This window comes from Mycetomoellerius zeteki, unplaced genomic scaffold, assembly GCF_001594055.1.
Source record: "Mycetomoellerius zeteki isolate Tzet28-1 unplaced genomic scaffold, Tzet1.0 scaffold41, whole genome shotgun sequence".
NCBI classification, from domain to species: domain Eukaryota; kingdom Metazoa; phylum Arthropoda; class Insecta; order Hymenoptera; family Formicidae; genus Mycetomoellerius; species Mycetomoellerius zeteki.
The window spans coordinates 309,016-323,832 of NW_017257403.1; the positions used below are offsets into that span (position 1 = coordinate 309,016).

Here is a 14,817-nt window from a genome sequence, read left to right on the forward strand (position 1 = left end):
CTGCTGCAGCCAATTAAAAATGCTATGCCATATTTTACCATCTAATTTGCTGCATCAGCCAATCTTTTTTTCAGTGTAGTGATATGAAAAAACGTATTCTTGGATCGGAGCCGCGATTTCACATCAACTTTGATTTCATCGTCACTATTAAAATTTTTACCACCCACATATTTTTTAAGTACAAGATTTAAGTACAGGAAAGTATGATAGCGAATGATTTCTCAACAAAGTTATGTCAATAAATCCTGTGTTCGTTTTGCTGAATGAGAACGCGCATTGCCGTGAAATAAAAAGACTCTTATACAAAAAGACTTTTAAAAAGCTTCTTCAAAAAAATTAATAAACGATTTATTAAAATCGTATATGTGAATACACAACAAGCAAGAGTTTAATGTCTATTACGGCCGAAGGCTATAAATTTTTACGGCCTATTAATTTTTCAAAAAGACTTTTCAAAAAATCTTTCTTTGAAGATGACGTTGAATATTTATTGCACTTTTGTTTTTTGCAGTCAAATAAAATCAGCGTAATTCGGATATGTTTTGTATTGGCGTCTCTATATTTAAATTTATTCAGCTAATTTATGATTATAATAAAGGTGACAATAAATAAAAAGAATATTGCTAACATACTCCAACGAAACATCTCTACAATGCACAATCTATTCATAATTGGTTTTTTTTTCCTGATAGGGAAATTTACTTTTAGGATACCCTTCGTGTGTATATATATATATATATATATATACAAATATAATTCTTACTATTTCAAATATATTGTATTTGAAAAAGATCAAAGAAGATCTTTTTACAAATATCAAAATTTGACATTTTGAAGCAGTTACTTACCTTAATAATTCTACTAAAATAAAGTCCACTTCACATTGGGTTTAATTAATATAGCATTATTATTTCGATATCTTATATCTATTAAATAGTTTATAGTTCGAAAAATATTAAAGAAACAATACTTTTCACTAATTTTAGAATGTTTCCCGCATCATGATATATTTTAATCCGCCTTTTCTGAATTTTATTTTCAATAATTAAGTCATTAAGAGTCATTCATGCGAATAATTCATCGTTACGCATTGCTGATGTAGCAAAGGCCTCCAGTCCCTCCGACGCCTATCTCCGGCTCTCTTCAGGGAATTTCTCAGGCTGTGCAACAACAGCAGCAGCAGCAACAGTGCCAGCAGCAACATCAGCAGCCACCAAATCAGCAAGAGTCGCTCTGCTCGGAGATGGCACGCGAACTCTGTCGCGCCTTACGCTGCCGCGCGTCGTCTCGTCGACGGCGTACTTGCGACAAATGTTCTACGCACGTGATCGGCTACTCGCCGGATAATCCCACTGCCACCCCCGTAAACGGGATGAGATCCCAGGTAAGGACTGCCTCGTCGCTCATTAATTATCATTAATCAACAAGCCGTCGCGACGCTCATTTTTTCCGACATATTAACATGAGTTAAATAAGGCTATTCATTTTTCTAATCGTCAAATATATATACAAACATTTTTTACAAACTTTATTTATATTACACCTATCCAAAATATCTTTTGCAATGTCAAGATGCTATATGATCATTTTATTTGTTGAATCGAATCTTAAGACTAAAATCGGACTTAAAATAATCTTAGATATAAGATCGGACTTTAAATGAACCTCTATGATTCTTTGATCATCTCTCTTCATCAAATTGATGTTCCTTAACTTTTACCCGAAATCAATTTTATATATCGCAATTTCATTTAAGAGAGAACTCTCTTCCTCTTCGCCATATCGTTATTCAATTATATTTTATATTCAGTAGTAAGCTTTTTATGCTCCACTTTCATTAAACTCATAATTGCATTGAAATGTTCTTTAATTAACGTGTATCTGGCAAGCGGATTTATTTCTCGTCAGGATGGGCACGAGATTTATTATCTCTTCATTTTTTCTTACGAATAATTCAGTGGTGCAAGATATAGGTTTTACTGAAGATTAAAGAATCGACAGAATCCAATTGAATCTTAATTATAGCGCTTTAAGCAATTAATTCAATTATCTACTGAAGTTAAATCGAGAAATCGTAAAAAATTCCAAATCGTCGACAGATAATTAACGAAGATTAAATGTTCTAAAAAATTGAGTTGCATTTAATGATACAATAAAATAAAGTAATAAGAGTGGTCATTTGAGATTCCACACATTGATAAAATTATGTAGAAAAATCCCATCTACAATATTACCTAAAATATTTCGATCTCCGTAAATTTCATCCAGGCATATTATCTGTGCAACTGCTGTGATGTTACACTCGTGTAACTATTATACAATCATTTTGTAATTGTGACTGTGTTACAGAGAAGCAACCTGGCCGTACCCGTAGTTGAACTGCCTCCACACATCCATATGCATCATCATGCACCGCCACACGATTATGACGGCAATTAAACCGACGTCAAGACCAGCACTAGAACATTATAATCATAACCAGGAACAAGTACAAAGCGTCTCGCGAAAAACAATTACGATCGATTTGTTAATAGATTTCCGTCGACGATGTCGACGGAATTTATCCAGTAAACATGTTTGCACAATAAATGTTCGTCGTCGACGTTCGCGATTACGAAGAAAGAGCTTAAACGTATTTGTAAAGCAACGCGTGCGCCGCTTTTCCGCACATTTGATAAATCCGTCGAGAGATCGACGCTGTATACTGTGAACTTAATTGATAAAATGTTATAACGTGATTCTAAAGTGGTTTTTCTCGTCGCGAATTTTGTACGATTAATCAATTCACGGGGCACAGTATAATCGTCCCGAGGCAAAGCGTTCGCTGCTTTATATTCGCCACTTTAAAAAGTATTCAAATACGTTCAGGTAACGTGATTTAATACTGTCAGAACACCGAAGAAAAATCTTAAATTAAAAAGTTACGACCAGCTCGCATGCATATTAATTCTCGGCCTTGCGAAAGAAAATTCTCTTCGTTATGGAGCGATCAAAATCGACGTTATCAAGATTGGATGAGTTAAGTACTCAAAAAAGTTAATGGTATTTTACAGCGACATTTTAACGTAATAACTTTACTTAAATGGACCGTGAAATTTTTATCCTCGAAATTATGTTTTCGTTGAAAAATTATTGTACGCCAAGCGTCCTGTATGAGCATCTTAAGTACAATTTACGATGTACAAAATGAAGAGGAATATTTTTTTCTCATCTTCCTCTTCTTTTGTATTGTTCCCGACGAAGGTACAATTTATTTGGTGAAATAGCTTCCCCTGAGATCTTTTATCTTTGGCTTATAGTTTCTTTTTATATCGAGTCTTCAATCGTCGGCGAAGCAATCACCACGAGATAGGAATCCGTGATACTCTCACGTTCCAATTCTAATTTAACCGACATCACAATTCGATCAAAAAAGTAATACATTGAACGACAGATGATGAACAACCCGTCCTACGCTGGTAGAATTAAAACCATCCGACATATATCTACAATAGCGATCACCGATATCTCTGACGATATCATTTGGAGTACGTTCGTACTACTCTCGCACGAGATCTAACGTTCAATCCATGCACAGAACACATTGTTTAGACACGCTCTGTAAATGCGTTCTCTTTTTACGAGAGACTGCCTACAATGTAATTGTACACGCAAAGTATTCTGTAAATATCGCCGCGCGAAGAAAACAACAGTGAGATTCATAATGGGACTATTTTATGCAAATGTGGCTGAGAGTGAGTAATCGTTAGCGTTAATCGAGTTGTTAGACGTTTGGTGTCATGTGTATAACATGTGCTGTAATATGCTGATAGCCGGCGAATAAATGTATGATGAGGGCGATTATTGTCTTCTTCCTGATCCTCTTCAGACTGTATATATAATCGCTGTTGATAATTGTAAAAAATAATTGAAGTTAGATGAAAAATATGTTACGATAAGATTTGATTTTAAATCTTAGAGACTGAAATTTCATTTCAATTTAAGGATGATGGAACTAAAATTAATATCAGTCAGCTAATCGATGTTGCAGGAATCGTCTTCTAATATTATAATTTTATAAGAATAGCACATTTCAGCGGTGAGTCGCTTTTGGATAAGGCGAGGTGAAGAATCTGTCGACTTTTTTTTATATAACATCATTTATTAAGAGATAAAATAAATGACAAATAACATATCTCACTTATATGAAACTATAATATTTCTTAGTATTCATTATTCGTTATGATATAAAAGAAATCACATCATATACGACCCCCTTCCCCGGCCGCACGTATGGCGGCGACCGTTCGAGTCTTACATATACGCGATACAAAACGAAATCGACAACCTGCTTATCGCCGAAGAATACGCAAAACAGCGAGAATTCCTAAATTACTCTCGTAAAGAGATCGCGAGCTCGCGCCGGCCCATGATAAGATTAAGCTACGACCGCGAGGCTTAATCGAATCAACATGACCGAGATGTTATGGCGAGCTTCGCGAGCAAGGAATTCCTTCCCAACTCTCTCTCTCGGAATCTCTTCCTCGTTGGTGAAACCGAAGGATTACTATTACAAAGGGTGCTTTTTTTTAGCCGCGTCTCGATCAGCTCGAAATCTGAAATCTGGAGCGTGAAATGAGAAAAGTGTACTTTTTGTCTTTTCAGCGCTCTAGATCTAGTCACCGAGATATTGATGTGCAATCGAAAAAAAAAACATCTTTAATGATAATAATCCGCTTGATCGTCCAAAAAAGGGAAGGGGGCCTAGTCAAATCACTTGTAATTATCACACAATCATTCCCGATAAGGTGGCATGTACTATTTTAATATGCTTTTTTGTGACTTTCGGAGGTGGACTGTTCTTTCGGCTGTGTACAACTTGTGCACTTCTCTCTCTTTCTCTCTTGCCTTCTCTCTTTAAGAGCTTGAACCCATTCAAGACAACTGGACAATGTTTAAAACCAATTCAACACACACACAAACATACTCTCTCTCTCACACACACATACACACACATTATATATATGTATGTTCCTTTTTAAATTTTTTTTAAATTTTTTACTTCACCGTTCGTACATTAACTTGCTATTTTTCGTCAATTTTCTTTCTCTGTACTCGTCCACCTCCAAGATTCTCACTATACACTTTACCGAGGTGTCAACTCGACTAAAAATCCCGACTTGCCCTGCCATACGTATCCAAGAGAGAAACAACAATGAATAAAAGTCGAGCGAAAAGTAAAGCACGATCAGACACGGAGCATGAAACCCAAATAATACGAACGTCTCGAGAATATTTATAAAATAACGAATCTTCTGGATATTTAAAATATTTAAGTAATAAATATTTAAATAATAATAATAATGGTGTCGTAACATAAAGGCATCCTTGACAAATCTTGTGGGCGTTTACAATGATATTTCGGTATGTAAAATCAGAGATCTCATTTTCTGGCTCAATGTCTCTGATCGCACTTTGCTTTTGCTTACTTAATCGTCACAACATAAAAATCTCAATTTCTTTCGCACCTCCTTCCTCACTCTACCTGTTTCCTCCTATTCTCTTCTTTTCTACCGTGCCCCTTAGAATTATCGTGAAATTATAATCCGCTTTGATGTGTGACTCGCCGCTGCAGCGACATTCGCGTGCAGCTTCAACGAGAATCTCGCGTATCTCAATTTTCCAGAGAAAAAAGTAAAGAAGAAAGATATGGAGCAGAACGTCGTCTGTAATCGTTACAACGTCCTTCTTGTTACAACATCCTTTCTTTCTCTACAAGCTTTGCGCGTATTCCTTTCTCTTTTTGCCCCTCTCTCTCTCTCTCCTCCCTCCCCCCTCTCTCTCTCTCTCGATTATTATATTATGAGATCAATCCACGTATACGATTATCGCGATTGTTGCAATTCATTATCGTCTACATTGATCAATGTTTTGTTATTTTATTTTAAAATTTATTTTTTTGTTATTTTCTTTCACTTTTTTTTATAATCGTAAAATAAACAGTACAAAAAAACGATAATAAAGATTGATGAGAATAAAAAGATAGTTAAAGATAGAACAGGTTGAAAAAAAGAGCTTAAAGGCTGGCGTTATAATATATAAAAAATAAAATAGATTATAGATAGCGTTAAATAAATAATGCAAAAAACGAGAGATAAATGAAAAAGCTGCGAGATAGAAATTTAAAAAAAAAAGAGGAAAAAGGAAAAGTTAGAAAGAATAGAAGAACACGGGTCCTTTCGGATTATGTTAAATAAGTAAATTCTGAAGTAATAGTCTAGTTTCTTCTTACGTAACTGAATGTATTAAAAAAACAATGTTATTAGTTTTATATAAAATTCGAAAAGTTATAACATAGCTCTCGATGTGCGATCTTCGACGATGGTGTTTTTGAGAGCATCGCGACTATTCTAAAACGCATAAACGAGTAGATATTACGATGATTTAACGAACATTTATTCATTGGTGATTCCGTGACGCGCCGGAAATGTATATGCATCGAAATCTATATCAATACGAAATAAAAAATTACGTAAAATCATTATGAATGCCAGAAATCATAATACTTACAAACTAAACGTGTGAAAAATTTAGTTTTCCATTTGAATATATAAGGCGATCAAATGTCATAAAAGCTCTGCGAATAACATATTTCGAGCATTTGTAATCAGTGTCGAGTAGAATATTTTTTTCTGATCTTGTGTGTTAACACATTAGATAATAATTTAGATAATATATTATTAAAATTCAAATGATCACAACTTCTTGCATATCTCTTTGGTTTCAACTGTGTTGGACTCTCGTGTAGTGAGTCTAATTCTATAAGAAATGATACAATTTAATAATTTTGATCTCTGACGATTTGATGATGGCATATGCATCCTTGCAGAAATATGAAAGAAACTGTTTAGAGTTCATTAAATTTATCGATTGCGAACAAGATTGTATAAATCTTTGCGAACGAAAGAGATAAATAGATAAACAGAAATGAAAGAGAGAGGTAGCTAAAGAGAAAGAGTTCCGGAGTAGAACCTAAAATGAAATAATTTAAACAGAAAGAGAGAGAGAGAGAGAAAGTGAAACTGAAAATACTGTCATTAGCATATATTATGAATGGCGATTTTTGTCGCACCGAATCGCAAAATCGCATCCTTTCTCTGTTATTACTCGTAAACAACGCAACGGCAAGATACGTTACAAAGCGAAGAGAGAAAAAGTTCGATCGCCGAAAAGTTATTGGTTCTGCCGATTCGACTATTCCATTCCGGCGAGATGAACTGTAAGCGACGCAAAAACGTTTCTTTTTTTCTATTTTAAACTCTTGGTGTGATATGTGGAGACGTCGCTTAAAGAAAAAAAAGAAACGCGTCGCTCTGTTGGTCGATAGGTCTCGCTGTTTACTATCCATTTAGTTCCGTATCATTCGGACGATCCATGCGTGCCCCTGCGTGCGTATATGCGTTTACGCTTATGCGCACAGAATCGTACTTTGAAATTCGACTTTGTTCCACCGGAATAAATCCGTCACCGGAGTGAGAAATGTAATTCGGCATCGCTTGGATTAGATAAGTCGACCAAGAATTGAACTGGTGCAATCTCAATAAATCCAGATGCAGAGATAAGAATTATCTCCATGTTTACTCGCAGTAATTAAGTATAAAAGTTCTGTATTAAAAAAATTTCTATAAAATTTTAAACAACGCGTTTATAAGATTGCAATAAAATTCTAATATTTCGTAAAAAGAAAATTTACTCTGTATTGTTATACATTAAATAAAAATTTTGCATATATGTGTATACATATACACTTATCTATACGTATGTATAATTTTACACAAGTATAGAATAAATCCAAAAAAATATATACAGTATATTTATATATACGAAGTTCTATTATTATATATGATAAATAAAATTTTTCTTGCAATATATAAATAAAATTTTCCTTAGAATTCAAATAATCATAATTTACTGAAATTGCATCAATTTCAATTTTTTTCTGGCAGAATTCTATTGTTCACTGTGTGTGCCACTTATAGTCGTTCGCTGAATCGAGATCAAAGGATCATTCACGGAGAACACGTTCACATTCCAAAGTACTGATTATCACGTCCTTGAACGCTCACGTAAATAAATCGATTATCTGAGGCGCGCCCGCGCATATGTACGCACACGTGCACAATTATATAATAAAGAGACACCCTAATTACAAACGCTACAGGTAGAATCATCAAACTTCCAATTACGTGCGCACTTCATACGCACTCGCCACGTGCATCACTTTCTCCCTCTCGTTCTCCCTCCCTTTCTTTCGCCGAGTTAATCGTAAATATGCGTATATATGTATCTATATATATATACATATATATATTCGCTTTTTTATGTGTATGTGTGTATACATATATATAGATATATGCGATCACAGAACACGTATATTTCGCGTGTAATAGTTTGTGCCACGTTCTTTTCGTGTGTATCATGTGTTGTACGTGTACATATGTATAGGTGTGTATGTATGTTGCGTGTCTGTATATACCTTAACAATCTATTATAAGAATTTGATTTGTTTAAACAGCCTCGCCTCGATCCTCTTCATACACAACACTTTGACATCGAACGAACGGCGTTCTCGCACGATCGCAATCAATCGCCGAGGAAGGGACAGGGCTCCGTCAGCCGTGCGTCGCGATTCCTATCGCTTTTTATCAAATTTCTTCTCTCTCTCTCTCTCACTCTCTCTTTCTTTTCCTTCCTTTCTATATAACGTTTCATTAGAACGCTACGCCGAAGGCATCGAAATTCGTTGATAAGCGCCCTCGCGCGCGCGCGTAATATCGGGCGTCGAGAAATTGGTGTTCACGTGGAATCGGTCAGTTCTTTCAGTGGCGCACACAGAATTCGGATAATCCCGAACCACGTTCTCCAAGCTTATACTTCTTTCCTGCTTCTTCAAGCGTAAGCCATCAGCACAAGAACGGATACAATAATCTTCTTTTCTTTCGAGACGCCAATTTTCTTCTCGCGTAAAGCTCGACGCGAACGTGGCTTTCCATCGCTAATCTCAAGGAAAAGCAGCCTAGGTTTAGATGGTGCATGGGTTAAAGCGAATTTGCAACGCTCTTCGCGTTCGACTAAACAACAGCGGCGCATCATCCCTCGGTAAATAAACACAGCCGACAGGCATTGCTTCTCTCCGCGGTCGCGTGCTCGTAACATAATCTGCACGCCTATGCACGCGGCTGCGGATCGTCCTACAGTCTAAGGTTTGCTCGACACACGCGTATGATGAATGGTAAGTAGGTACAATTTTATGTTAGCTCTTTCACGGGTATTTTTTTACGGGATAGGTATCGTCAAAATGAAACGAAGATAAAACGCATTACATACATATACATAGATATATACAGAGCGAAAGACAATTTCTCGATCCGACGTTCGCGACGACGCACGGTTGCGTCGTACGCGAGAATTCGACATTCCGATAACTCGAAGCGTACGCCCCAAGCATGAGAACTCGGAGAAGTCGAATCAAATCGGATCCGAGGCAAAGGATAAAATCACGACGAAATTAGAGTTAATAGTTTTCTTAATTTAGCCTTACGATTAATTTTCCATTTCTCAATAAGCCATCCGGCATAAAAGAAGAAGCGAAATGTACGCGCGGAATTATGAGTTTTTTCTTTTGCTTGATATATGAATGCGGTGATGCGTTTTCTTCAGTGAACCACGAATAAGATCGCAATTCCAAACGTAATAAGAAGGGTATATGTACGTGTGTGTGTGTATGTGTCGTGTACGTGTCAAGTTAAAAGCGCGACTTGAAAGCTTCTAAGGCGAGAGCAAACTTTTTTTTTAACAGATCTGAAACGTAAACGAAACGCACAAATAACAGTCTGCTATAATGTCGAACGTAGAAAAATACAAGTGTCTATGTACAAAACAAATTATAAATCTTTCTTCTCCTTGTCATGTCTTCCTGTCTGTTCGCACAATTTCTTTCTCCGTTTGTATGACCTCTTCACAATCTCCTTTTCAAATAAGTGCGGAGAAACACTTCATTCGCCATCAACTTTTACTTTATTACGCGAATAGACGAAACGTGCAATCGACAATGTTCGTGAGCCGTATGAGGAACAAAGACGCGTTGGTCTCGTCGTTGAGGCGCCATCGGAAGAATCGCGCCGAGAGCGCAGCTGAATAGCCAAATATTATGATCTTCTGTTTTCCCCACAATTAGCATTTTCCTTTCCTTCCTCTTGCTCTTCCACTATCGCCTTTTTCAGCACTCGTTGAAGAATCGCTATTGCTCGCTATCGCCGCAATTCACGAGTCGACGATGAAGCGGCCTTATGATAGCGCGTGCATATGTGTGTGATGTTCTGTATAAGACTCGATGATATCGCGCTTGCCTGCTCTTTCTATGCCGCGCGCATGAAGTCTGCGAATTTACGGCATGGAGCGTGGCGCGAGAAAACAAATCGACAAACTGCAGACTGACAGACAGCGGACAAACGAGGGAGCGACGCGGAACTTCGCTTTAGGTCATATACCGCATCACGGCACGAAGGGCATACAGCAGTTCTGCTTGCATGCGAGCCTCTAGAATCATCAGGTTCACGTGGACCTGAAAAACAAAAGGAAAAGGTTTAATAACGTCCAACAGTCTCGTTTCCTCACCTCCTACTTATGAGAATAAATTTTTATATTTCTCGTTTCATCGTGATAAAAGTCTTACCATAGATGTTAAATAACTAATTTCAAATGCAAAAGTATTTCATGCGAGCTAATCTTAACTTTCTATCGCGAGACTGATAGCAGTTATTCGCAGCCGAATAATATCAAGTATTTTATATTTAACAAGGTTAGCTTTTAAACTTATCTACATAAATTGTTGCTTATTTAAATTTTTATAAGATTCGTTTGAAATTGGAAATGCAACCTTATTGTGTACTACCCGCATAATCATATATTTTAATTAAAATCAAAGAAGCTAAGCGGTTTGATTAAAGTAATTTCTTTTTAAAGAATTATAAAGAATATATATATGTTCTCTTGTTTTTCAATTAAATTATTTTAGTCAAGTTAGATCACACATTTGAAAGATAATTCTACCTACCTTTTCACTGTGTTTGAATTCCCTCATGACGCGATCGTAATCCCTTTTTGTGACGCGCTCCGGATAGCAAACGGCGCTCTTGATGAAGGTTTTGAGGCTACGCTCGAGCAATTGATTCACCTCATTGTAATCATAATCGTCATGTCTGATGCCGAACATACACTGTATGTAGTTCCAGATCGCCCGTCTAAAGCGCGACGTATCGACCTTGTTGTGCGTGCCCATAGTATAGTATGTCAGATTGTATGCGGTCTTGAATTTGTCGTCGAGGAGATTACCGACGTCGTTGTACAGACGATTCACCAAGGAGTAACCGTGATCATCCCAGGAATAGTCCTGGACGCGGAAGGTCGGTATGTCGTTCAACTGACCGCGCTAAAAAGACGAAAAACATCGAGTCAATAAAAAAAGAGAGCACCAAGAGATGAGAAAAGTTGTATTGCCAATAAAAAATCTCGCGAAAGATGTATAGAGTTCATGTTAGGGAACGAAGGAATATCCTACGGGTAGTAACCGGCGAAGCGACTTTTTTATTATCATTAACGCCTGGCGTAAGCGTTGTGCCCCGCCTTCGTAGCCTATCTTAAGTCAGCCAATACACAACGTCGTCGCGCGGTAAATATTCATAGTAGTTACGCGAGCGGAGCCGTAAGCTGTACGCGCGGAGCAGGCAGTCAGCTTAAATATTCATGGATGAGCTACACGCTACCTTGGAATATCGTCTTTCGGTTCTAATCCATTATTACACACTTCTCAACTAGGCGTACAAAAACAGCGGACGCGCGCGAGGAATCATTGCCACGTTGTTGAATAACATGAGGGTCGCGCTGATGTTATCAACATAAATGGATGAGCTCAATTAAGATACGTAGCGAATATCTATGGGTTAACTGTTTCGCCATTACTAACATAGTAAAACTGGCACCGAAGAGGCTCACCTTGGCGAAATCCTGGTAGATGAAAGTGGGATCCTCGATGAATAGACCGATATCAGAGTCGAGGACCGAGCTGCTCCTTTGCGGCGCCGCTGCCAGTTCGGCCGATTGCGTCTCGACAGTCTCGAATCTCTTGGAGAGCTCCTCCTGCGTGATCTGATAGGACTCGGATTTTTCCGAGAGACGCTTCATACGTTCCATCAGAGTCTCTACTCCGACCTCCTGCTCGCCAACTATGCTCGGTGACGACGGCGGCGACGGTATATTTTCTATAAATCGTGACAATTTCAATATATAGTTATATAAATTTTTTGTAAACATTATAGTACGAAAAAGCGAACTTACACGTAGAAAGGATGGTTTTGCTGAAATATCTAAAAATTTATCTAGATACAGATCTGAAAATAATTATGTAGAACTCAAACTAGTTTTTAGAATATCAAAATCTTTTACAGAATTGCTCATCATGTTCAAGTTTCTTATGTAATTATTATTTTTATCAGCCAACAAAATTATTTTCAGATCTGTATCTAGAAAATTTTGGACACTTCAGCAAAATCATTCTTTAGACGTGAAAATGGATAATTTTATACAATTCATAATCATTGTTAGACAAATGATATTCCATTTTACCGGTGAAGGATTATAATAAATATTACGTACCAGTCTTGCCGTCTCCGTTGGGGATCTTTTTAGGGCTCGTGAGCTTATCTTTGGCAGGCGGTATGTTACTACTATTGTCCTGGATGTTCTCCTTATAGTGATGACCGGTTACGTTATCCAATTCCTCGTTAACTCCACAAGAAAATACGAAAGACGATAACGAATGGAAGTGGGCTAATAGAACTATCGCATGGACAACCTCCGCTAGGGACCAATTATCATCGCCCTTAGTCAATTTCTGAAAATACAAACATTTGTATTGCATCACCGTCCTCGAACATCACGTGAATTCTATGCATGAATTTGAAATCCCACGCGCTTACCTCTATGTGCGATTTATTCAGGAGCCACGGTCTATGGGCTAGGATCTTGTTGATCTCATAGAGATCTTGCAGCTTCCCCGGAATCGATCTCAGGCCTTGGAGCCACGAGGGGTCACCGCCCTGAAGAAGGAACTCTCCCTTCTGCAGGTTTATAAGGTAGCTACATTGGTGCCTACCCGCAGCCTGAAATTACATTAAGATAGATCTCCAAACCTGTTCTCGTCAATTTATCTCTCTCTCGCATCATCCACGACGCTTAATGCCACCCTCAGACAACGTTTCTAACGTAATCGTCTCCCCTACACTCAGAGATTATTATCTACTAAATCGTACATCATTAAAAGGGATCGTACAAATTTTTCGATGGTTATCCGAAAGGAGCTGTAATTCTGACAAGGAAGGATCTGAAGTGAAAACGCGTTTTTTAAATACAGTTTCTTGCACATCCTTCTTGCCCATATTAAGAATGCAAAAGCCTCAGACATCCTTTAGCCTATTCAAAAATTAACAATAAATATAAAAATTTTAAAGTTATCAGATTAATCACTTGACAGGATAGAATTTACAGAAAAGAGAGAAATAATTAAGTATTATACAATATTCCAGGACCAATCGAGTTTTTTCCAAATACATACGATATAAATGCAGTTCAAATTAATGTATTTTCATCACCACTTCGACAATACAGGACAGCGATGTTGATAAGTACTCTGACGGAAAGGATTTGCGTTATAATTCTAACTGTATATAATTGTACTGTTTAAGGTACTTTTTCATGCTGATGCTCGACGCTTATTTTTGGCGTCAAAATCACGTGATAAACATCAACGAATATCAAGCGTCAATTTTTATCATATGATCTATTTTGACGCTGAAAATGAGCGTTGAGCGTCAGCATGAAAAGGTACCTTTACGCATCAGAAAAAGAATTGATTGATTCTTGGGAACATTATGGGTAGTACTTAACCTGATTTTTTCTACTTTTCCTGAAATCTATTACTCCTGTCAAACAATTAATAGATCTGATGACTCCAAAATTCTCACACTTATTGTTAATGTTTGAAAAAATTTCTTTCTAAATTCTTTAGAGTGGAATCTCATTCTACAGAGTGAATCTCACTCCTAAAGATTGAAAATTTTGTCACTATTTTCCAAGAGTGACAGAATTTTCACTTTCTAAAATCAGATTTCTAAATCTGATTTTCAAAAGGAGATTTCAAAAGAATTTAGAGAGTAAGAGATATCTGAAGCTAAGATTCTTAATATGGACACGAAAGACTATCATTAGTAACCGTATTTTAAAAGCATGTTTCTACTTCTCCCATTGTGAGCAACTCGCTAGTTGATTGAAAACGTAATTTAAATACGTATTAAAGAGACGAGAGATCCATACGCGCGATAAAAACAGCTTCATATGATTCAAACGAGCTTTTCAGATGTATTAAATGCCGCGTCGTGAAAAATAATTATAGCATAATCAATGCGCACCCCGTGCTACATAATAAATCAACTAATTTATGGCCGTTAAGCTTCGACGGTGCAGGCCTTGTAATCTCGATTATCACGCTTACCTCAGGCCCGTACATCACAATAAGCAGATACACAGGTCTGCAGAATTAGCTCGCAGATAATGTTCATCGATAAGATACTACCCGTAGGGAAATAAGGGTCGAATAAAAATGTCGAGCGCGCGAGTCGACCGAAAGCAATTTTGCCCCGCGAGGAATTTCTATTCGCGTATTGAGTGCCGGATGGCGTCGCCGTGCATTATTGCCGTCGATGATGCACGTGTATTTGCACA

General features: G+C 37.3%; 2 protein-coding genes across 5 annotated transcripts in view; one reads left to right on the plus strand and one right to left on the minus strand.

Moving 5' to 3' along the window:
• Positions 1–3,834, plus strand: part of LOC108726330 (glutamate receptor ionotropic, kainate 2) — a 147,010-nt gene extending 143,176 nt beyond the window's left edge. For 3 of the 4 annotated variants that reach the window (XM_018453828.1, XM_018453830.1, XM_018453829.1), the window contains 2 exons: positions 1,103–1,384; positions 2,350–3,834. In XM_018453828.1, the coding sequence (XP_018309330.1) occupies positions 1,103–1,384; positions 2,350–2,439 (372 nt within the window). In that variant the 3' untranslated portion in view covers positions 2,440–3,834. Of the gene's footprint in view, positions 1–1,102; positions 1,385–2,349 lie in introns of those variants that run through there. The other variant, XM_018453832.1, reaches the window with a different exon arrangement.
• A 5,482-nt stretch (positions 3,835–9,316) lies between these two features.
• Positions 9,317–14,817, minus strand: part of Sesn (Sestrin) — a 209,164-nt gene continuing 203,663 nt past the window's right edge. Inside the window, exons 8-12 of the mRNA XM_018453834.1 lie at positions 13,017–13,199; positions 12,694–12,931; positions 12,034–12,299; positions 11,096–11,470; positions 9,317–10,603 (exon numbers count right to left, since the gene is read on the minus strand). Coding sequence (XP_018309336.1) covers positions 10,517–10,603; positions 11,096–11,470; positions 12,034–12,299; positions 12,694–12,931; positions 13,017–13,199 — 1,149 coding nt within the window. The 3' untranslated portion in view covers positions 9,317–10,516. The remainder of the gene's footprint in view (positions 10,604–11,095; positions 11,471–12,033; positions 12,300–12,693; positions 12,932–13,016; positions 13,200–14,817) is intronic.